The sequence below is a fragment of the Ranitomeya imitator genome, chromosome 6 (genome assembly GCF_032444005.1).
Source record: "Ranitomeya imitator isolate aRanImi1 chromosome 6, aRanImi1.pri, whole genome shotgun sequence".
Classification (NCBI taxonomy): Eukaryota; Metazoa; Chordata; class Amphibia; order Anura; family Dendrobatidae; genus Ranitomeya; species Ranitomeya imitator.
Genome location: NC_091287.1, coordinates 441,681,552 through 441,707,525, shown reverse-complemented (window position 1 = coordinate 441,707,525; position 25,974 = coordinate 441,681,552). Strand labels below are relative to the sequence as shown.

Here is a 25,974-nt window from a genome sequence, read left to right as displayed (position 1 = left end):
TTAGCATTTAGTGAACCTAGCAAAAAAGCCAAACAAAAAACAAGTGTGGGATTGCACTTTTTTTGCAATTTCACCGCACTTGGAATTTTTTTCCCGTTTTCTAGTACACGACATGCTAAAACCAATGATGTCGTTCAAAAGTACAACTCGTCCCGCAAAAAATAAGCCCTCACATGGCCAAATTGACGGAAAAATAAAAAAGTTATCGCTCTGGGAAGGAGGGGAGTGAAAAACGAACACGGAAAAACGAAAAATCCCAAGGTCATGAAGGGGTTAAATCAGAGAGATATGTCACAAAAAATAGTTAATAAATAACATTTCCCACATGTCTACTTTACATCAGCACAATTTTTTTTTTGTTAGGGAGTTATAAGGGTTAAAAGTTGACCAGCAATTTCTCATTTTTACAACGCCATTTTTTTCTAGGGACCACATCACATTTGAAGTCATTTTCAGGGGTCTATATGATAGAAAATAACGAAGTGTGACACCATTCTAAAAACTACACCCCTCAAGGTTCTCAAAACCACATTCAAGAAGTTTATTAACCCTTTACGTGCTTCACAGGAACTGAAACAATGTGGAAGGAAAAAATGAACAGTTAACTTTTTTTGCAAACATTTTACTTCAGAACCATTTTCTTTATTTTCACAAGTGTAAAAACAGAAATTTAACCATAAATTTTGTTGTGCAGTTTCTCCTGAGTACGCCAATACTCCATATGTGGGGTTAAACCACTGCTTGGGCGCACCGCAGAGCTTGGAAGAGAAGGAGCGCTGTTTCACTTTTTCAATGCAGAATTGGCTGGAATTCAGATCGGATGCCATGTCACGTTTTGAGAGCCCCTGATGTGCCTAAACAGTGGAAACCCCCCACAAGTGACACAATTTTGGAAACTAGACCCCTTAAGGAACTTATCTAGATGTGTGGTGAGCACTTTAAACACCCAGGTGCTTCACAGAAGTTTATAACATAGAGCCGTGAAAATAAAAAATCGAATTTTTTCTACAAAAATGATCTTTTTGCCCTCAAATTTTTATTTTCACAAGGGTAACAGGAGAAATTAGATCACAAAAAGTTGTTGTGCAATTTCTCCTGAGTACGTCGATACCCCATATGTGGGGGTAAACCACTGGTTGGGCGCACCGCAGAGCTTGGAAGAGAAGGAGTGCCGTTTTACTTTTTCAATGTAGAATTGGCTGGAATTGAGATCGGACGCCATGTCGCGTTTGGAGAGCCTGTGATGTGCCTAAACAGTAGAAACCCCCCACAAGTGACCCGATTTTGGAAACTAGACCCCTTAAGGAACTTATGTAGATGTGTGGTGAGCACTTTAAACCCCCAAGTGCTTCACAGAAATTTATAAAGTAGAGCCGTGAAAATAAAAAATCCTTTTTTTCCTCAATAATGATTTTTTTAGCCTGCAATTTTTTATTTTCTCAAGGGTAACAGGAGACATTGGACCCCAAAATCTGTTGACCAGTTTGTCCTGAGTATGCTGATACCCCACATGTGGGGGGGGCACTGTTTGGGCACCCATCGGGGCTCGGAAGGGAAGGAGCGCCGCTTGGAATGCAGACTTTGATGGGATGGTCTGCGGGCGTCATGTTGCATTTGCAGAGCTCATGATGTACCTAAACAGTAGAAACCCCCCACAAGTGACCCCATTTTGGAAACTAGACCCCCCAAAGAGCTTATCTAGATGTGTGGTGAGCAATATGAACCCCAAATGCTTCACAGAAGTTTATAATGTAGAGCCATGAAAATAAAAAAAATCATATTTTTTCCACAAAAATGATCTTTTCACCCTCAAATTTTTATTTTCACAAGGGTAACAGGAGAAATTGGATCCCAAAATTTATTGTGCAATTTATGCTGAGTAGGCTGATACCCCATATGTGGTGGGGACCACTGTTTGGGCGCATGGCAGAGCTCGGAAGGGAAGGAGCTTCGTTTTGGAATGCAGACTTTCAGAGAATGGTCTGCGGGCGTTATGTTGCGTTTGCAGAGCCCCTGATGTACCTAGACAGTAGAAACCCCCCACAAGTGACCAAATTTTGGAAACTAGACCCCCCATGGATCTTATCTAGATGTGTGGTGAGAACTTTGATTGCCCAAGTGCTTCACAGAAGTTTAGAATGCAGAGTCGTGAAAATAAAAATAAAAAATTTTTCCACAAAAAAGATTTTTTAGTTTTTATTTTCACAAGGGTAACAGGAGAAATTGGACCCCAAAAGTTGTTGTCCAATTTATCCCGAGTACGCTGATGCCCCATATGTGGGGGTAAACCACTGTTTGGGCGCAAGGCAGAGCTCAGAAGGGAGGGAGCACCATTTGACTTTTTGAGCGCAAAATTGGCTGTCGTGTTTGGAGACCCCCTGATGTACCCAAACAGTGGAAACCCCCCAATTCTAACTCCAACCCTAATCCCAACCCAATCCATAATCCTAATCACAATCCTAACGATAATCACAACCCTAACCCCAAAACAACCCTAATCTCAACTCTATCCATAACCCTAATCAAACCCCTAAATCCAACACACCCCTAATCCTAATCTCAACCCTAACCTCAAACCTAACCCTAATCTCAATACACCCCTAATCCCAACCTTAACCCTAATCCCAAACCTAACCCTAATCCCAAACGTAACCCTAATGCCAACCCTAACCCTAATGCCAACCCTAACCCTTATCCCAACTCTAACACTAACTTTAGCCGGAACCCTAGCCCTAACTTTAGCCCCAACCCTAGCCCTAACTTTAGCCCCAACCCTATCCCTAGTCCTAACCCTAACTTTAGCCCCAACCCTAGCCCTAACCCTAACCCTAACTTTAGCCCCAACCCTAGCCCTAACCTTAGCCCCACCCCTAGCCCAACCCTAACCCTAGCCCTAACTTTATCCCAACCCTAGCCCTAAGGCTTCTTTCACACTTGAGTCGTGTGGCATCCGTCGCAATCCGTCGTTTTGGCCAAAAAACGGATCCTGCAAATGTGCGCGCAGGATGCAATTTTTGCCCATAGACCTGTATTGCCGACGGATGTCCACACGTCGCGTCCGTCGTGCACTGGATCCGTTGTGTTTTGGCAGCTCGTCGTCACAAAAAGACGTTCAATGTAACTTTTTTTGTACGTTGCGTCCGCCATTTCTGACCGGGCATGCGTGGCCGTAACTCCACCCTTTCCTCCCCAGGACATAGACTGGGCAGCGGATGCGTTGAAAAACTGCATCCGCTGCCCATGTTGTGCACAATTTTTACAATGTGCGTCGGTACGTCAGGCCGACGCATTGCGACGGCCCCATACCGATGCAAGTGTGAAAGAAGCCTAACCCTAGCCCTAACCCTAAATTTAGCCCCAACCCTAACCCTAAATTTAGCCCAAACCCTAACCCTAAATTTAGCCCCAACTCCTCTAGCTGCCGGCCGGCAGATCATGGCGGGCGCACTGCGCATGCGCCCGCCATTTTCTTTCTGGATGAAGAAGCCGTCGGGCAGTGGAGGACCCAGGGACACCGGTAAGTGTAACAGGGTCCTTGAATCCCCCTATTTCTCTGTCCTCTGATGTGCGATCACATCAGACGACAGAGAATGACACATCGCTTTTTTTTTTTGCGGCCGCCAGTAAACCGTTAATTACCGGCGATCGCAAAACAGGGGTCAGTAAAAACCGACCCCAATCATGTTCTTTGGGTTCTTGGATACCCCTGGCAGCCGAGACCCCAAAGATCTTCCGGGTGCCGGCAGGCGGACGCTCTGCGCATGCTTCCGCCATTTTTTGGCCGGAACAAGATGGCGGCGCCCATCGGGAGCCTTGAGCACCGGGGTAGACAGGTGAGTATCGGGGGGCTATCAGGGACCCCATTTCTCTGTCCTATGATGTGTGATCACATCGGAGGACAGAGAAATTAAATGGGAAATCGCGGTTTTTGGTTTTTTTTGCGACCGCCGGTAAACGGTTAATTACCTGCGATCGCAACCCGGGGTAGGTAAAAAACCCCTGAATCATGTTCTCTTGGGTCTCGGCTACCCCCGGCAACCGAGACCCCAGAGAAAATCCGACTCTGGGGGGTGCTATTCACTTTTTCCACAGCGCCGTTAATTAACGACGCTGTGATTTAAGTACCCTTAACTGCCGCCGTTAAAAGGCGTATCGGCGGTCATTAAGGGGTTAAATATAGTGAAAAAATTGGAAGCAGCACACCATCTCAAGTAGAAACAAATGCTATTTAATAGCCCATCATGCGACGTTTCAGCTCCATGTGTGAGCCTTTCTCAAGCCAGACATTTTATTAACCAGCAAAGGGAAATCAGACAGCTGGGGGCAGATGTTAGTAGCCTGAGAAGGGGGTAATACGCATGGAGCTTCCCAGACTATTAATATCATGTCACAGCTGTATACTTCGCCTTCACTGGTTATTAAAATGGGGTACTGGGTAATTAATAACCAGAAAAGGATAATCGGACAGCTGCGGGCTGATATTAATAGCCTGGGAAGGCACCATGGATATTGACCCCATCCCAGACTAAAGACATCAGCTCTAAACCGCCGCAGAAATTGCAGATCCATAAGATGCGCCAATTCTGTCACAGCCTCTTTCTTCGCACTTACTCTGGTTGGTGGCATGTCGGGTGATGTTAGTAAGGGTCACTTCCGTCTTTCTGTCTGTCCTTCTGTCTTTCTGTCTGTCTGTCACGGATATTCATTGGTTGCGGCCTCTGTCTGTCATGGAATCCAAGTCACTGATTGGTCGTGGCAAAACGCCCACGACCATTGCCACAACCAATTAGTGACGGCCACTGTCCGGCGGCAATATGGCCGCTCTTTCCTCCCCGCAGTCAGTGCCCGCTCCATACTCCCCTCTAGTCAGCCCTCACACAGGGATAATGGCAGCGTTACCGGAGCGTGGTGTAACGCACTCCGGTTACGCAGCTATTAACCCTGTGTGACCAACTTTTTACTATTGATGCTGCATATGCAGCATCAATAGTAAAACGATCTAATGTTGCCAATAAGAATAGTAAAAAAAAAGGTTATTCTCACCCTCCGACGTCGCGTCCTCCCCTTGGCAGTGCAAGCAGCAGGTTCCGGTGCTAAGGATGCTATGCGAGAAGGACCTGCCATGACGTCACGGTCATGTGACCGCGACGTCATCACAGGTCCTGCACTCATACCAACCCTGGGACCGGAAGCTGCGGCGTGCACAGCACACAGATGCCGGGACTACAAGGGGCTCTCGGAAGGTGAGTATATGTTTATTTTTTATTTTTTAACCTGTTACATACGTGGCTGGGCAATATACTACGTAGCTGGGCAATATACTACGTGACTGGCCAATATACTACGTGACTGGGCAGTATACTACATGTCTGTGCTGTATACTACGTGGCTCTGTGCTGTATACTACGTCGCTGTGCAATATACTACGTGGCTGGGCAATATACTACGTGGCTGGGCAATATACTACGTGGCTGGGCAATATACTACGTGGCTGGGCAATATACTACGTTACTGGGCAATATACTACGTGACTGGGCAATATACTACGTGACTGGGCAATATACTATGTGGCTGGGCAATATACTATGTGGCTGGGCAATATACTACGTGGCTGGGCAATATACTACGTGGCTGGACAATATACTACGTGACTGGGCAATATACTACGTGGCTGGGCAATATACTACGTGGCTGGGCAATATACTATGTCGCTGGACAATATACTACGTAGCTGAGCAATATACTACGTGACTGGGCAATATACTACGTGGCTGGGCAATATACTATGTCGCTGGACAATATACTATGTAGCTGAGCAATATACTACGTAGCTGGGCAATATACTATGTGGCTGGGCAATATACTACGTGGTTGGGCAATATACTACGTGGCTGGCCAATATACTACGTGGGCTGTGCAATATACTACGTTGACATGCATATTCTATATATATATTATAAATAAAATGTTGCTGCTTCTATCTGGAGTGCCGGACCTATTTCCTTCTTGAGTATTTTTTTTTTCATATGGCTGGGATGAGCCGGCGTTGATTTCCACTGTATCTATTGATCAAAAATACAACTTGTTCCTTAAAGAACAAGTACTCCCATGGCTCTGTACAGTGGAAAACAGTTATTGTTTTATTTTTAAATTAGTAAAACATAAAGCTTAGTTTTACCTTAACTGTACAGACCTGAAAAATAAAATTATGGTGTCACTTATACTGTTATTTATAACACATAGGGAATGCACTAAAAGTGAATATCAACATCAACGGGTTTATTCAATCTCCTCTAAAATAAACTTTTTTTTTAAATTAAATTATGTGTACCATAAAATAATACCATTAAAAATAAAAGTTCATAAGGAGTTAATGGAGCACATTCAGGCTGTAGGCTTCCTACCGATTGTCTGGTCTTGAGTATCTTGGCGTACTGGGAGTATGATTCCATAAGTCTTTGTGAGTCATATGCGGTCATTTGTCATCTGCTGCTGATCTATGTAAAATGAATGCTTTCATCTTACATGATATTGTAATTAAATTGTGATCATAGTCACACAGCAACAAAATTGTTGTTTGTGCACTTATAGTGGTCATCCAGGAAATATAAAAGCTTGCCCTGGGAACAGGATGTATAGAAAATATCAAACGCATTCATATCTACTGGCACCCAGTGGTCAGATGACTTTGAACAGCATGTCATCAGAAACTAAAACATCTGACTACACTTCTAAAGTCCACTGACCACTGCAGCCAATCACGGGCCGCAGTGGTCCTGCACCAGATTGAACAGCGGCATCTCCACTCCACGCCAGTGTAGACCATGGAGCGACGTACACTAGATCCAAGTGTGTTACAATAGGTGAGCATTAATGAGTGTGTTACTTTTTACACATCCAGCCTTCCTGACAAGGTTTTACTTTGCCTGGACAGCGTTTTTAATTGACCGATTAGACATTAGACTGTTGGCCGATGTCACTGGCTTCGGCAGACATTATGGAGGTTTTCCACTACTTTTACATTGATGGCCTATCCTTAGGATAGGTCATCAATGTCTGATCAGCTGGGGTCAGGCACTCTGCACCGCCACCAATCAACTGTTATCGGTGGCAGCGGCCACTGGCTAGACATACATACCTGCGGAGATGGCCCATCTACTTGTAGTGGCTGGGGATTGTTATTGCACATCCACCTCGTATTGATTTGAATAGGAGGCGGATGTGCAGTGCCGTGCGGCAGCCACTACAAGTAGATGGCCAGCTAAACAAGTAAGTACGTCTGGCCGGTGGCCGCTGCCACCCATGACAGCTCATCGGCGGGGTGTCGGGTTCCTGACTCCGGCCAATCAGATATTGATGACCTATCCTAAGGATATCCAGGCCATCAATGTAAAAGTAGTGGACAACCTCTTTATTCTTACGTGTATAGGGGGCCATTAACCCTATCAGGAATATAGATCTTACAAAAGTGAAGAGACTGCCAAAAAATGGGCGAGACATACTGCAGGGTGAGACAAATGCATGATGCTGCAATAAGATGTAAATGTAGTAATTAAATGACCCCTAGATGGGTGTCCAGTTGTATGTATAAATGAGGATATAGCCAAAAGTACACCTTTCTATGAGTAACCAGGTAAAAGAGCAGAAACACTATAGTCCAAGTCAGGGGTCTAAAAGTCAGCTGGGTATATGGGCCACACATAGAAAAAAAAATGAATTTGTGATTAATATGTTATTTTTTGCAAAATTAAGGAAGTGTAATTTCATCATACTCCAGGATTTGACAGTTCTAGAAAGATTAAAGAAAGCACTTCACATCTTTCCTTGAAGAATTCCACATACAGGGTTATGTTACAGGATATATACACTAGATTCCTTGATAGGGCGTTGATCCAGGGAACTAGTCTGACTGCTGTATGTGGAGTCGGGAAGGAATTTTTTTCCCCAATGTGGAGCTTACTCTTTGCCACATGGGTTTTTTGCCTTCCTCTGGATCAACATGTTAGGGCATGTTAGGTTAGGCTATGGGTTGAACTAGATGGACTTATAGTCTTCCTTCAACCTTAATAACTATGTAACTATGTATTACCTTATAATGAAGTCCCATGAGGTTAGGCTATTGTGACCAACTAAAAGAATAATGGTTTTAACAGAATTTGTGACTTAAAGGGGTTGTCCCACGAACCAAGTACATTTTAAACAATAGAGCTTTGAATACTAACTAATTCTACAATTGCATGTGTTAAATAAAAGTTCATGTACTGAGATAACCTTATAAATGTGCCCCTGCTGTGTACTGTGTAATGGCCGTGTACTACAGCTTCTGGGCGGGGAGGATACAAAAGAGAGTATACAGACAGTACAGAAGGGATCACAGCTGCTGCCTGTTTACATGCAATTTTTTTACCTCATAGAAAGAATCAGCTATGATCCTCGCTGTAATGTTTGTATCCTCTTTTGATTTCCCCCCTGCCCAGGAGCTGTGATATGAACAGACCATGTTCCTGTACGGTCAGACACAGCCATTACACAATACACAGCAGGGACACATTTATAAGATTATCTCAGCACAGGAACATTTTATTTTAGCACATTCAGTTATAGAATTTACAGCTCTGGCAAATCCCTGTCATGGGCAGCCCAATCTCCAGACCTGAACCCCATTGAAAACCTCTGGAGTGTAATCAAGAGGACGATGGTACTTACAAGCCATCAAACAAAGAAGAACTGCTTACATTTTTGCACCAGAAGCAGTGTGAAAGACTGGTGGAAAGCATGCCAAGACGCATGAAAGCTGAGATTAAAAATCATGGTTATTCCACAAAATATTGATTTCTGAACTCTTCCTGAGTAAAAACATTAGTATTGTTGTTTCTAAATGATTATGAACTTGTTTTCTTTGCATTATTTGAGGTCTGAAAGCACTGTTTGTTAGTTTTTTTTTTCCAATTTTGACAATTTCTCCTTTTCAAAGAAAAAAAGAAAAAATATATTGCTTGGAAATTCGGAGACATGTCGTCAGAAGTTTATAGAATAAAAGACCAATTTTACTCAAAAATACACCTATAAAGAGAAAAATCAAACAAACTGAACATTTTGCCAGAGCTGTATTATTATTCCAAGATCTCGTAATTTAAATGTTGATTAATGTGGATATATATTGTGTTTCCAACTCATACATTTTATACTGATTTTATTTTTATTTAATATTCAGCGCTTTGCTTTTCAAATGCAGAATTTGATATCCCCTTTGTAGAAGTAGAGAAAAATAAAAACATTCAATCTGCTTGCTGCCATGCTGGGGTAAACTTTGGAGCTTATTGTCTATTATTTCATGGTTAAATTTAATGTAAATTCTCCTAATCTCTAATAATACTGGCTGTTTACAGTTTCTATGTAGGATATGTCCAGAAGCAGCAAATTGAAGGATATTATATTGAATACCTAAGCAGTATAGCTGTGAATCTAGCAATGGAGTGGGATAAAACACTGACTAGAAAGTAGCAGCACCATATACGCTACTTCACTAAGCAAATATAATTTGGCAGTCCCTCTTGTTTTCAACAAGAAGGATTTTAGCAGTATTTCGGTGTGAATGATTAACTTGTGGGAAGTTGTTGGCTAAAGTCGAGAAATAAGCATTTTTCGGTAATAAAATATATTATAAATTTTCTTATATTTGCTTTACTTATTATAAAAATAAGTTGAAATGACAGTGACCTTTTAACCATTTAGTTTTAAATTAGAAAAATAGAGCTTCAAGCTCATTTAATATATGACTAAGCAAATAATCAATAAAATTATGAATCACTTTAGATAAAAAAAAATTGTGTTGCAAAATCTGTTGAATCCAAAATGAACTTAGTTTATATTTTTTACAGCCAAGAAAAAGAAGCCGAAGCTGTTAAACAAGTTTGATAAAACAATAAAGGCTGAACTTGATGCTGCTGAGAAACTACGGAAAAAGGCAGGTTTTTTCTTATCACATTATTATTATTATTTGTTTTTAGAGCACCATTGATTCCATGGTGCTGTACATAAGAAGGGGGATATATACAAGATACAAATATACGGAGAACAAACTAACAATGACAGACTGGTACAGAATGGAGAGGATTATGGGTAAGGAGACATTAGGATGAGGAGTTGTGGCAGCTGTGGTGGTGGTGAGGTGGTACTGGGGGCATTGTAGGCTGTAAGCTGTCTTGAAGAGATGGGTTTTCAAGTTCCGTCTGAAAGTTCTGACTGTGGTGGATAATAAGATGTGTTCAGACACTGATTTCCAGAGGATGGGGGATTCATAGAAGACGTCTTGGAGGCAAATGGGTGAGGAACGTATGAGTGTAGAGGAGAGAAGGACGTCTTGGGAGTGCAACATTGAAAGAAGGCCGGCACCACTAACAATACATTATACATTTAAATGGTGGTGCAACCAAATGCGCCGAAAGGCATGCAGTGTAGAAAGAGACAGAAGCGCAATAAACAGTGCACACATCAAAATTAGAGACATGAAAAAAGCCTTCACTGAAATGCCAAATACACCAACAAACATAAAACACAGAGTACACATGTGCAACTGATATAAAGGTGCACATGTAACAGGCTGACATAAAATATAATAAACTACAAATGGAATATACTGTGCTATCCAAAGCGAGGTTCAAATAGATATATATATAGAGAGAGAGAAAAAATATGTGTAAAAAAACATGACAAGTGGGTGGAGTACCAAGAATAATGTGTACTATAATGATATAGCCATCACATTACAGCGGGGAATGTTGAAAGAAATGCAAAAATATCAAATATAAAAGAGATTAAATATATATAAGGAATTCTCAGATTATTGATATATATAAAAAGTGGAGGGCACAATGGAAAGCTAAGTACAGAAAATGGGATCAATCCCGCAGCATACGAAAACAATAGTAGATACACGGAGAAAAAGAATATGCTAATAGGGAGATCACCATACAAAATAGTAAATAAATAACTTTATTAGCAAAGTGCACACAGACAAACCGTATAGCTAAAAACGTTTAAAAAACATGAATGTAAACAATTTCTCTGGAAGATGGTAATGCCCCCCTGTAACTCAACACCTGGTACACCAATGTTAGATTTAAACTATCACAAAAATGTCCAAACAGTGCAAATATGAAAAATGAACTAGGTTCCTGTCTACCGTATATATTGCACGACTATATCCCAGCAGTAAAGGACATACAATAAGTCCTGCCTGGAACAATAATAGAGAGCCTGGCTAACCTGGTGGTTTAAATAAATACCTAATGCAACCACTTTGACCATGAACACATAAAAACATGGAACGCTGTTAGATCAAACATCTGAGGCCACTATGCTAGACAATAAGTCATAGACCACGATCAGTACCATGTTCAAATAAGTGCAGGAAAATAATGGAAATGAGAGATACAAACGTGAAATGGTGCAAAGGTTGCAGGCTGTGAGAAGATCCAATGGAGCAGGAGCCAAGGTATGGACCAGGGAAGAGAACGAGGGGACCGAAGCCCAACGCGTATCGCCAAGCACTGGTAGCTTCGTCAAAGTGGTTGCATTAGGAATTTTTTTTTTTCCATGTCACTTTTTGTGTTTTTTAATACTAAAATCTTCAAGGTCTTATTCTGAGCCTCTTAATAGGTTGATATTTCTTGCCCTTTTATAGATCTCTCTTCAGTAGTTATCATCACAAGTAGAGTTACAGTGAAAAGTACCAGCTATAAGTTGATAACACAGGATCAAACCATTCGCAGTAGCCAGTGGTGTGGAGCCCTCCCTGCACAAAGATCTCTGCACTAGTGATGAGCGAGTATATTCGTTGCTTGGGTGGTCTCCGAGTATTTGTTAGTGTTCGGAGATTTATTTTTAGTTGACGTAGCTGCATGATTTGCAGCTGCTAGACAGCTTGAATACATGCGGGGATTCCCTAACAACCAGGCAACCCCCACATGCACTCAGACTGGCTAGCAGCCATAAATCATGCAGGTGCATCGACAAAATCTCCGAGAACTTACAAATACTCGGAGACCACCCGAGCGTGTTCGGGAAAACCCAAGCAACGAGTACACTCGCTTATCACTACTCTGCACTGGTCAGAACATGCCTAGAAAGCTCTCCTCAATGAGTCGGGGGCTGTCTGTTGATGTGTATGGATCAAGCTCCAGCTCCCATAATCATGCACAGAAAATAGCATTATAAATCAATAAAAACTAGTACATGTATTACTATATGCTTTTACTTATTTAAATATAGTATATACCATACATTCCTTTGAATAGGTAAAAAAATAATAATTTGGATGAATGATCTAAGCATTTTCTGCTGAACTCCCCCACTGATTGCAGTTGATTTCTATTTCTATCCTTATACCAAGGAAGGTGACGGGCACAAGGGGGCATTCTTTGCGTCTGGAGGAGAGAAGGTTTTTCCACCAACATAGAAGAGGATTCTTTACTGTTAGGGCAGTGAGAATCTGGAATTGCTTGCCTGAGGAGGTGGTGATGGCGAACTCATTCGAGGGGTTCAAGAGAGGCCTGGATGTCTTCCTGGAGCAGAACAATATTGTATCATACAATTATTAGGTTCTGTAGAAGGACGTAGATCTGGGGATTTATTATGATGGAATATAGGCTGAACTGGATGGAGAAATGTCTTTTTTCGGCCTTACTAACTATGTTACTATGTTACTGACACAGTTTGAGATACCAGTTGTTGGTGGATCCTTCTAATAAGAAGGGATTTTGAGCCCCTAAAGGTCAATGATGTAGCATCGTAATATTGTTGCCATGGAGATCGGAATTTATTGCACATAGTCCTTCTTTATGTAGAGATCTGCCAGTGAATAGTGCCAATGTGGGGCTCAGTATACAGACAACTGCAGTATATCACGTCACTGGGAGCTCTGGCTGTACATAGGCATTAGTGATGGCATTAAATCTTACAACGATGAAATATTAACTCTGCCTGTCCTATAAAGGTGGTGAGGGGCGTTTCTTATGTACATGAACTGTTGACCGTATCGTGCACTCTAAAAAATATATACAGATTTATAACTGAATAGGCCTGTAATACCGATATAAACTAAGGCATCAATGCTGCCTCCTTCTTCTGGGATCTTGGATTAAGAGATCACTTTGCATCACATACAATGCAATCCTATTTGACCATATCTCCAAGTCATAACCAGCCGACATTAATGAAAATAAAGCTGCTTTAGTTTTCCCTCCATGGAGGCCTTTCCATCAGGCAGAATTTAGCTGCAGTTTATCAGCTGAATGTGTCATTCTCTGAGCAACAGCTGTGAGAGTTATCTTGTCATAGTTATTGCATTTCTCATTTCTGTGCTGCTCACTCCTGTATAAAAGTCATACATCAGTTTCTCTCTTCACCCGTCCTGGTAATAATAGTCTGTTTATGTATCATTCTGTCATTGGATAAGAAATGTATATTACTTGTGTAATCATGTCATATACAATCCGCTATAACCGTGTCATCCACAATCCTCTATAACCATGTCATCTACAATCCGCTATAACCATGTCATCTACAATTCACTGTACCATGTCATCTACAATCCACTATGGCTATGTCACCCACAATCCACTATAACCATGTCATCCACAATCCATTATAGCCATGTCACCCACAATCCACTATAACCATGTCATCTACAATCCGCTATAACCATGTTATCTACAATCCACTATAGCTATGTCACCCACAATCCACTATAACCATGTCATCCACAATCCACTATAACCATGTCATCTACAATCTGCTATAACCATGTTATCCACAATCCATTATAACCATGTCATCTACATTCCGCTATAACCCTGTCATTCACAATTCTCTGTAACCATGTCATGTGCAATCCACTATAACCGTGTCATCCACAATCCACTATCACTATGTCATTGACAATCCGCTATAAACATGTCATCAACAATTCACTGTAACCATGTCATTCACAATCCACTATAACCATTTCATTGACAATTCACTGTAATCATGTCATCCACAATCCACTATAACATGTCATCCACAATCCACTATAACATGTCACCCACAATCCACTATAACCTTGTCATCTACAATCCACTCTAGCCATGTCCCCCACAATCCACTATAGCCATGTCACCCACAATCCACTATAACCATGTCATCTACAATCCACTATAACATGTCACCCACAATCCACTATAGCCATGTCATCTTCAATCCAAGTTACAGCTCACAGTGCTTGTCAGACCACATGAGAATCATGAGGTCAAATGAACTGGCCAAGGAGCCCAAAGACTGAATTGTGGAAAGGCACAGATCTGGCCAAGGTTACAAAATAATTCTCCAGTACTCAAGGTTTCTAAGAGCAAACTTAAATGGAAGAAGTTTGGGACCACCAGAAGTCTTTCTGGACCTGGCCGTCCAGCCAAACTGAGCAATTGTGGGAGAAGAGCCTTGGTGAGAGAGGTAAAGAAGAACCCCAAGATCACTGTGGCTGAGCTCCAGAGATGCAGTAGAGAGATGGGAGAAAGTTCCACAAAGTAAACTATCACTGCTGCCCTCCACCAGTTGGGCCTTTATGGCAGAGTGGCCCAAAGGAAGCCTCTCCTCAGTGCAAGACATATGAAAGCCCAAATAGAGACTAAGAGAAATAAGATTCTCTGGTCTGATGAGACGAAGAGAGACCTTTTTGGTGATAATTCTAAGCGGTATGTGTGGAGAAAACCAGGCACTGGTCATCATATGCCAATACAGTGAAACATGGTGGTGGCAGCATCATGCTATGGGGGTGTTTTTCAGCTGCAGGGACAGGATGATTGGTTGCCATTGAATGAAACATGAATGCGGCCAAGTACAGAGATATCCTGGATGAAAACCTCTTCCAGAGTCCTCTGGACCTCAGACTTGGCCGAAGGTTCACCTTCCTACAAGACAATGACCCTAAGCATTCAGCTAAAATAACAAAGGATTGGTTTCAGAACAACTCTGTGACCATTCTTGACTGGCCCAACAAAAGCACCTAAACCCAATTGAGCATCTCTGGAGAGACCTGAAAATGGCTGTCCATCATCGTTCACCATCCAACCTGATGGAACTGGAGAGGATCTGCAGGAAAGAATCCCCAAATCTAGGTGTGAAAAACTTGTTGCATCATTCCCAGGAAGACTCATGGCTGTACTAGCTCAAAAAGGTGCTTCTACTCAATGCTGAGCAAAGGAACTGAATACTTATGACCATGTGATATTTCAGTTTTTCTTTTTTTTTATCAAATTTGCAAAAATTACTACATATTTTTTTTTCAGTCAAGATGGGGTGCAGAGTGTACATTAATGAGAAAAAAAAGATCTGTTTTGAATTTATCAAATGGCAGCAATGAACCAAAGAGTGAGAAATGTAAAGGCTTAAGAATACTTTCCGTACCCCGCCCTTAAAAGAATATTTATTAATTACTATTAAAATAACTGAGTAAACAGTGAGGCAGTGTATCTTGAAGATCTACAACAAATATGTGCAGATATTGGGTAATCCAGATCTATCCAGAATAAAATACGGTAGATAGATCCAGTTGACCTATACAAAACAATGTATCCAGATGACCCAAATCCATTGTGTGCATCTACCCAGAGATAGAATGGGATGTATACAAATGGACTTGCAGATCATGTGGCCACAATGTGCCTGTGATCATCTCGCATCAAGGCACAGAGACAAGTATCCTAAAGAATGCAAGCATTTCACCTTTTTTTCTATATTATGGTGGTCTCCCCTAATGCCTATAATGTTGTCTATATGCAAATGTATCTATATTACACTGCTCAAAAAAAAATAAAGGGAACACTAAAATCTCACATCCTAGATAACACTGAATGAAATATTAAATCTTTATTCATTATATAGTGGAATGTGTTGAGAACAATAAAACCTAAAAATGATTAACTTAAATCACAACTAATATCCCACGGAGGTCTGGAGTTGGAATGATGCTCAAAATCAAAGTGGAAAATGAAGTTACAGGCTGATCCAAATTCAGTGGAAATGCCTCAAGACAAGGAAATGATGCTCAGTAGTGTGTGTGGCCTCCACGTGCCTGCATGACCTTCCTACAATGCCTGGACATGCTCCTGATGAGGCAGCAGATTGTCTCCTGAGGAATCTCCTCACAGACTTGGACTAAAGCATCCGCCAACTCCTGGACAGTCTCTGATGCAATGTGACGTTGGTGGATGGTGCGAGACATGATGTCCCAGATTTGTTCAATTGGATTCAGGTCTGGGGAATGGGCGGGCCAGTCCATAGCTTTGATGCCTTCATCTTGCAGGAACTGCTGACACTTCAGCCACATGAGGTCTGGCATTGTCCTGCATTAGGAGGAACCCAGGGCCAACAGAACCAGCATATGGTCTCACAAGAGGTCTGAGGATCTCATATCGGTACCTAATGGCAGTCAGGCTACCTACCGAGCACATGGAGGGCTGTGCAGCCCTACAAAGAAATGCCACCTCACACCATTACTGACCCACTGCCAAACCGGTCAAGCTGAAGGATGTTACAGGCAGCAGATCGCTCTTCACTGCATCTCCACATCTGTCACATGTGCTCAGTGTGAACCTGTTTTCATCTGTGAAGAGCACAGGGCGTCAGTGGCGAATTTGCCAATCCTAGTGTTCTGTGGCAAATGCCAAGTGTACTGCACGGTGTTGAGCTGTGAGTACAACCCCCATCTGTGGACGTCGGCTACTCATACCATCCTCATGGAGTCAGTTTCTAACCGTTTGCGCAGACACATGCACTTTTGTGGTCTGCTGGAGGTCATTTTGCAGGGCTCTGGCAGTTCTCCTCCTGATCCTCCTTGCACAAAGGCTGAGGTAGCAGTCCTGCTGCTGGGTTGTTGCACTCTTACGGCTCCCTCCACGTCTACTGGTGTACTGGCCTTTCTCCTGGTAGCACCTCCAGCCACTGGACACTACGCTGACGGATACAGCAAACCTTCTTGCCACAGTTCTCATTGATGTGCCATCCTGGATTAGCTGCACTACCTGAGCCACTTGTGTGGGTTGTAGAGTCCGTCTCATGCTACCATGAGTGTGAAAGCACAACCAACATTCAAAAGTGACCAAAACATCAGCCAGAAAACATTGGTACTGAGATGTGGTCTGTGCTCCCCACCTTCGGAACCACTCCTTTACTGAGTGTGTCTTGATAATTGCCAATAATTTAAAATCAGATTTTTTATATTAAAGTTTTCAGAACATAACAGAATTGCCAATAATTTCCATCTGTTGTCTATTCCATTTTCACAACAGCATGTGAAATTGATTGTCAAACAGTGTTGCTTCCTAAGTGGACAGTTTGATTTCACAGAAGTTTGATTTACTTGGAGTTACAGTGGGACAAAAAAGTATTTAGTCAGTCAGCAATAGTGCAAGTTCCAACACTTAAAAAGATGAGAGGCGTCTGTAATTTACATCATAGGTAGACCTCAACTATGGGAGACAAACTGAGAAAAAAAAATCCAGAAAATCACATTGTCTGTTTTTTTAACATTTTATTTGCATATTATGGTGGAAAATAAGTATTTGGTCAGAAACAAACACTCAAGATTTCTGGCTCTCACAGACCTGTAACTTCTTCTTTAAGAGTCTCCTCTTTCCTCCACTCATTACCTGTAGTAATGGCACCTGATTAAACTTGTTATCAGTATAAAAAGACACCTGTGCACACCCTCAAACAGTCTGACTCCAAACTCCACTATGGTGAAGACCAAAGAGCTGTCAAAGGACACCAGAAACAAAATTGTATCCCTGCACCAGGCTGGGAAGACTGAATCTGCAATAGCCAACCAGCTTGGAGTGAAGAAATCAACAGTGGGAGCAATAATTAGAAAATGGAAGACATACAAGACCACTGATAATCTCCCTCGATCTGGGGCTCCACGCAAAATCCCACCCCGTGGGGTCAGAATGATCACAAGAACGGTGAGCAAAAATCCCAGAACCACGCGGGGGAACCTAGTGAATGAACTGCAGAGAGCTGGGACCAATGTAACGAGGCCTACCATAAGTAACACACTACGCCACCATGGACTCAGATCCTGCAGTGCCAGACGTGTCCCACTGCTTAAGCCAGTACATGTCCGGGCCCGTCTGAAGTTTGCTAGAGAGCATTTGGATGATCCAGAGGAGTTTTGGGAGAATGTCCTATGGACTGATGAAACCAAACTGGGACTGTTTGGTAGAAACACAACTTGTCGTGTTTGAAGGAAAAAGAATTCTGAGTTGCATCCATCAAACACCATACCTACTGTAAAGCATGGTGGTGGAAACATCAAGCTTTGGGGCTGTTTCTCTGCAAAGGGGCCAGGACGACTGATCCGGGTACATGAAAGAATGAATGGGGCCATGTATCGTGAGATTTTGAGTGCAAACCTCCTTCCATCAGCAAGGGCATTGAAGATGAAACGTGGCTGGGTCTTTCAACATGACAATGATCCAAAGCACACCGCCAGGGCAACGAAGGAGTGGCTTCGAAAGAAGCATTTCAAGGTCCTGGAGTGGCCTAGCCAGTCTCCAGATCTCAACCCTATAGAAAACCTTTGGAGGGAGTTGAAAGTCCGTGTTGCCAAGCGAAAAGCCAAAAACATCACTGCTCTAGAGGAGATCTGCATGGAGGAATGGGCCAACATACCAACAACAGTGTGTGGCAACCTTGTGAAGACTTACAGAAAACGTTTGACCTCTGTCATTGCCAACAAAGGATATATTACAAAGTATTGAGATGAAATTTTGTTTCTGACCAAATACTTATTTTCCACCATAATATGCAAATAAAATGTTAAAAAAACAGACAATGTGATTTTCTGGATTTTTTTTTCTCAGTTTGTCTCCCATAGTTGAGGTTTACTTATGATGTAAATTACAGACGCCTCTCATCTTTTTAAGTGTTGGAACTTGCACTATTGCTCACTGACTAAATACTTTTTTGCCCCACTGTATATTCTGTTGTTTAAGTGTTCCCTTTATTTTTTTGAGCGGTGTATATTATCAAGTCTGAATAGGGACAACTAGAGAGAGACAGGGAGAGCCACCATTGAGCGGGGGAACCACATTTCACATATCTAGGGTGATGACCTCTGTGGCTAGGCAGGACCAGCTTAGGTATCTATCTAGGGTCTCTCAGGCTTATGTTGATGTCACCTGGGCACTTTTTTCATCCAGTATTCCTGACCTATATGCATTATCTGTAAGTCTATTTTGTATACTCCCAATTCTATCTCTGGGTGGATTCACACAATGGATTTGGGTAATCTGGATACATTATTTTATATAGATCTTTTACACAATGCAAAAGATCATCAGATCATCACTGCTGAGAATTATTGCAGCCTATGCGCACTGAGCGCTCTAGTGTAGATCACTTGTAGTTGGTACACATCATTTGCTTTGGTCTGCCTCTGCACACGACCGCTGATTGGTAAAGGTTTGCTGATCAGTGGTTATTTCATGCCTCTGGTTGGTCCTGATACAGTGTAGAAACAGAATCAGTATTGATATGCACTTATCGCTGATGTCTCATCTATTTAGAGGCACTTTCTCTGTTTTCTTTGTTTCCTAAATATAAACATCTTCCATACTTCTCTGCTGAACACAAACATGCACTACACCATTAGGATATAATTAGTTATTGTGCAACCAACCATTCAAAATATAAATTAATAATCCAGCACAGTGCCCTGCATTAACTATAATTAGCCACTTTTCCCTGCCCAATAAAAATATAAATTAATTAGCCACTATACTCTTTCCCTCAATCCATTACCAGTCACTCTCCCTTGTCATCAAGCCCCACTGCTGTTCTCCTCCCACACCGCCAATTCATAATTAGATGCCCCCCAATTTATTATAACAACATGTCCTCTTTCCCACCCCTTCCACCCCCAATTCATAACATTTTCTTGTCCTGTCTCCCACCCCTCACCTTCAGTTTATTAAACTTTCATGTTCTCTATCTCACCCACCATACTTCAGCCTTTCTAATTTCATGTCCTCTCTCCCACCGCCCCCAATTTAGTATATTTTCATGTCCTTTCTCCCTTTGTCACCACAATTCATTCAATTTAGAAAAAAAAAAAAACCTTTCTCCAGACGATCCCATGCTGTTGGGCAGGAAGCCAAGAATAGTCCCTGCAGCTACGCTGAGATTCTTTTTTGCCAGCAATGGAGCTAAAAGAATGCTCCGGGCCCGATAGCTGTATGCCGCCAATAGTGGTAAGAAAAACACTATAATGACTACAATCTGGCCATGGTTCTTTATGGTCGTATGTATATCAGCCAGGACACGTAGGGGAATAAATGCTTGGACAGTCCTTCATTTTCTTGCTGTATAAGTCAACAGTAGCCTGTTTTTTCAAGCTTTGCGGCTTTCATGGACTTCTCTCCGAGAATTACTGCTCTATTTATAGCATGCTTATATCATATCCTTTTCCACTGTTGGTTTATTCAGCGGCACTCGGGATTCTGGATGAAGTCGATGCAAGGTCACACTGCTAACTCACCTCTGGTCATGGGGAATAATTTGATTTGTGCTCAGATTGAGAACTCAGGGTGAATTTTATATCAGCTGCCATATTTAGCAGAAGCAGTCAAGCGACTTTCTAATGCAGGGAGGTTTATCAGAAAGGTCCACCGGTGAGGATGTCGGTGTGCCGACCTTTATTCTTATCACGGCTCTCTCACCTCTGCCCACTCGTTCTTTCATTTTCCCATAGAGATTTATTAGTGTGTTTTGCCGAGGTGGTTATACGACTTGTTTTGCTCGGTGCGTTGCATTTTATGACGATAGTAATTATTACCTTCTTTATGATCCATAGGGAAAAGTCGAAGACGCTTTAAGAGCTTTTGAACTTCTGGTGACTAAATATCCTCAGAGTCCGAGAGCCCGATATGGGAAAGCCCAGGTATGTTACTCCGAAATGAATGTAATGTTTTACTGCTTTGTCTGTACAGTACAACCAGCTTATGGGTCTTCAGGGTAAGTAGTAGGTAATATCTCAGAAAGTCTTGTCCAGCCTTGTTTCCCTGGTGTGGTCTTGCAAATGACATGAAAATCTACCATGGTGCGACTAATGGTCCTAAGGTGAATGCTTACTGTTCAACATCATTTTGTTTTATAACACTTTACAATTATTTTCTGGTATACAGGTCACACCAGCTGTACAATAGGGTGGAAACCAGGAGCGTAACTATAGTGGGTGTAGGGGTTACAGTTGCACCTGAGCCTTGAAGCCCAAAAGGTTTCTTTGGCCCATATAAGAAGATCGTTACTATAAGGCTATGTGCACATGTTGCGGATTAGGCTTAGGAATTTCTGGTGCGGATTCTGCCTCTCCTGGCAGAAAACGCAGCTGCGGATTTGTCGCGTTTGTTGTGTGGATCCGCAGCGTTTTTTGTGCATTTTTTCTGCGGATTTTTTGCTGATTTACTGCGTTTTTTACCCCTGCGGTTTTCTATAATGGAATGGGTACAAAAACTCTGCAGATCCGCAAAAAAGAAGTGACATGCTACTTCTTTTAAACCGCAGCGTTTCCGCACTGGATTTTCCGCAACGTGCGCACAGCTTTTTTTTTTCTCATTGATTTACATTGTACTGTAAATCTTTTGCGGACCTGCAGCGTTTCTGAACTGCAAAAAATGCTGCGGATCCGCAGAAAATCCGCAACATGTGCACATACAGACCAATTATCTATAGCATCTTCACAGAGAAAGAGGAAAGGAACTCTAGTGTCAGCTACTGAAGGTGGGAGTCCTAAAGGTAAATAACAACCCTTTAAAGGACCTTGCCAAATTCATTTGGATAGCAAGTCAAACCTGACACTCCAGTTGCAGGCTTTTGTTTCAGGATTTTTGCCCCTCATCAGTACAAATGAAGAGAACTGGTTGGGCTGGGTGAGAGGTCTTTAAAAGGGGTAAAGTTATCCTCGTGAAGAGCATCAAGTTGGCATAGGGAGAATTACAGGCCAAAGTGAGACTTATAGGCCAAAATTCCTCTGGTAATTTTAATATGCATATCCTTTTTCTCTTCAGAGAGGAAAAATACTGGGGCTTTAGTGCCATCTACTTTGGATAGCAATCCTACAAGCCAATATCCACAATTAGGAGTCCTCTCACCAGTCTAACCGTTCTCTTGCTTTGCACTAATGAGAGTCAAAAGCACATGTCTGCAAATGGAGCTTCTGGTTTGGCTTCCTATCCTAAGTCATGAGACATGCACCCTTAAAGAGCATACAATCTCATATGCCTTTGCATATGGTCGATTTTTTACACAGACTAATGGTCCACATGGTAAAAATTACTGCATGCCCTATTCCAGTCCATGACTGGTTTTGTGTGTTGATTTGCATTGTGGACAGTGCTGGAGTTGTCTTTACATTGCATGCACCATTCTGGCTGTCTTATCAGACCAGAATAAGGCACCAATGTACAAATCGCATCGGACATGTCCGCAATACAGATGAGTATATGAAGTCAGGCATCTTCGCAATTTACGGATCGGACTGGCCCTTTATTTTTTTAAATCCGCTACAATTTTATTGAATTTTTCAACATACGATAAAGACACCCAACCAAACCTGCTCCACCTTGTTCTGGACCACATAGCAATTATCTTATTATATTAATCAACATATTTAAGCTGAATACGGCAATCTGTACACTCAGGTGCAAATAAAGATTATGAAAGATAAATCCCAAGTCTCCAAGTTCTTAAGTTTCCACCTGAAACAGGAAGGACATTATGGAAACTGATTTTATATGCATCACTCCAAGGACCTTAATCAGACATATCTCACTCGACACAAGTAATCGTATTACCCAGCACCTCCAAGTAAGGACATAATATCCATGCCTTGGTGAATTCTCCAGTCCGCCCATATTTTACAGAATTTATGCAGGGCTTTCCTCTTTTTATATACTCCTTCTTCCAGACGTAGCAGTAAATTCATTTTTTCTATAAATTCCCTAATGGCTCTTTTTTAAATACAGATATCAGAACTTGACGTTAGTCTTTCCAAGAGAACTCCATTAGTTTAAATATCTATGTATTTCCAAGTCAGGCTCCATGACTGGCATATCTTGCTGGTTCTATGATTGATGTATTATCTTCTGAAATCTGTAGGCATTTTAACCAATAAAATACTCTTGGAAGAATCCACTGTCTCTTGGAAGCATTCGCTCAGCGGCACAGGAATAAAAAGCTTCCTCTATAGCTCTACTTCTCACTACAGGCCTACCAAAGAAGCACTTCAGTATATACTAATTGGACCATTTAGGGGTAAAAGCGTTCTCTTAGCATTTAGTATCGGCATGTAATGTATGTGGTATGTACATGTCCATCCATTATGTCTAATGTTTCATTTTCTTCTTTTTGGCACGTGCTCACTGAATTGTGTGATTTGGGTAGGTGATATATTGTAGAATTGCCTAGTGTATAGTATAGTAATGTATTTCATAAAAATGTTTCTGTATTGTTCCGGTATTGGCATTAGCCAGTCTGCATGCTATGTAGAGCCTCCAATAATACATCTTTATGAGTGATTGTGGAGGGAATCTCAGATGTGTGCTTCACTGGTAGCAAATCTAGAGGGAAGCGGCAATCATAAACCCACACTTACACAAGTCGCTGTAATTTTACTATGAAAATTACTTAAATGCCTGAGCTAACACTGCAGGTGAGCTACACATAAATGTTCATTCACTGCTGTTAAGCGTTTGCAGGTATTATTTTACCTTGCTTTTTTTTATCAAGCAATAGAAATGAAAATCAGCTGTAATACAGCTTCACCAGATAGTAGAGATGAGCAAATTGATAAATTGATTTGATGCGAATTGGATTTATCGAAAGTTTTTAGGAATTCCCTGAACTTAGCAAATAAAACATCAATATGTAATTTGTTTGGTGCAAATTGCTTAAAAAACAGGTTACATCATCCAGAAAAGGGTCCAAATGACCCCAGGGCTGGCCAGGCGGCCTAGCAGCATCCCGTCACATGGGAAGGACTATCAGGAGAGATGATCATCAGGAGGTCAAGGACTTAGGGCAGACGGGGAGAGATAGAGCTGTTCATGCTGGCAACAAAGATGAATCCGTTGCTGTGATTAGAAATCAGTGCGTGGCATACATGCTGGTGATTGCAGATGACAAAGGAAAAAAACGAGGGTAGTTTTCGGCACAACCAACTGGATAAACAATGTAATGGCTAAGGGCATCTTATTACGCGAGAAACGCGTCAGGTGTTGAGGTTTTAACCTATAATGAACTTTTCACTTGATTCAATAAACATTTTTTATCCAGTTGGTTGTGCCGAAAACTGCCCAAGTTTTTTCTCTATCATCAGGAGGGACTATCGTTGCCTGTGTAAAAGCAAAAGCCGAAAAGCCGCAGTCATTTTGCAGTGAATTTAGATACCGAGATAACGTCATAGCCTTGTCATAGAGATGAGGAGAGAAAGCCATAAAGCACTGAAAAAACAGTACAGATAGTGTGTGACAGCAAAACAGTGAAGAAGAGTTAGCATTGGTTTACCCACGGCCGGATATGTTGAGGTCAATCTGACATTACTATGGCTGAGTTTAGATGCTCTCCTAGAAGACCTCGGAGTGTCTTACACGTCTTTTCAGAGCAACTGGACACTTTGCTGTACTTTCAATTTTCTGCTAATTAATTTACAGCAAATAATGTTTTTTTTTGCCAAAATTGTTGAATTCCAAAAGATTTACTTGTCTTTAACAGATAGATGTTATGGTTTATGCAATGAAAATTTACACAATTTTCAAATTACTTTCATTATTAATGCCGTGCACATTTTAAGATTTCCAGGAGGATAGAGATTTGTTCTGGTCATGTGATGGTCCCTCAGGTGAACAGCTCTGATAAGTTTACCCGTACTTTTTATGAGCCATGCACATGTGCGCCCATCACATGACCTGAATTGATGCCTTTTCCTTGGGCGTAATCAATAAAAGTTCCTATTGCAAACAGAGATCTTGAAAGTCATTTATTAAAGGTTTGAAAAATGTGATCATTTTATATCCTGCATTGGTTTCCCATTAATTACTGACTTAGTATCTCTTTTATGGGAATCTGTCACCAGGTTTTTGTTTCCTAATCTCTGCACCATAATGAAAAGACAGAGACCCTGAGTTCAATGATGTGTCACTTACTGGGCTGTTTGCTGTATTCTTTATAAAACCACTGCTTATCAGCAGGAGATCATCACTACAGTCATTTGCTGCCTTGTAGTCAAACATATTTATGAGCTCTGTATAACCTCACACCCACCACTGATTGGCGGCTTTCTGCCTATGCACAGTGTACACCAAAAGCTGTCAATCAATAGTGGTAGTGGGGTTGTACCAAGCTCAGCATTCAAAGAACTGATAGATCTGCAGCAGAGAAATTATTGATTTTATCAAATCTGTAGCAAGTAGCTACAGATATCATGCCCCTATATCATGCTTCTTCACATCGGGTAGCATAAACCTGGTGACAGATTTCCTTTTAGAATTCTGGAAACCAATATTTCTTTCACGTGAAAAGACCAATATTGTGCGGAAAAAAAACAGGATTCCGATAGACTCAAACACTAGTCAATGGGCTCAGTCCATTTAGATGTAAGGTTCATAAAAACTTCTCTTTAACTGCTTCCATCCATAACTTTTCCTTCAGTCTGAAGATGAGCTCGCTGAGAAGAAGAGGAGCAATGAGATTCTGTTGCTTGCTATTGGCACTTATGAAGAAGTGACTGGATTGCCCAATGTTCCTACAGATCTTGTGAAAATTGCACTTAGGAGAAGAGCTAATCGCCAGCAATTTCTTGGTAAGATGGCTCTAAAAATCCCTGGAAAAAGAAATTACGCCCGATGTTTTACAAAAATGTGGTTAATATCTCCAAGGCTA

General features: G+C 41.7%; 1 protein-coding gene across 5 annotated transcripts in view; it reads left to right on the top strand.

Moving 5' to 3' along the window:
• The window catches only part of ASPH (aspartate beta-hydroxylase), a 223,983-nt gene that overhangs the window by 148,276 nt on the left and 49,733 nt on the right, over positions 1–25,974 (top strand). For all 5 annotated transcript variants that reach the window (XM_069731394.1, XM_069731396.1, XM_069731393.1 and 2 more), the window contains 3 exons: positions 9,882–9,967; positions 20,891–20,977; positions 25,744–25,894. In XM_069731394.1, the coding sequence (XP_069587495.1) occupies positions 9,882–9,967; positions 20,891–20,977; positions 25,744–25,894 (324 nt within the window). The remainder of the gene's footprint in view (positions 1–9,881; positions 9,968–20,890; positions 20,978–25,743; positions 25,895–25,974) is intronic.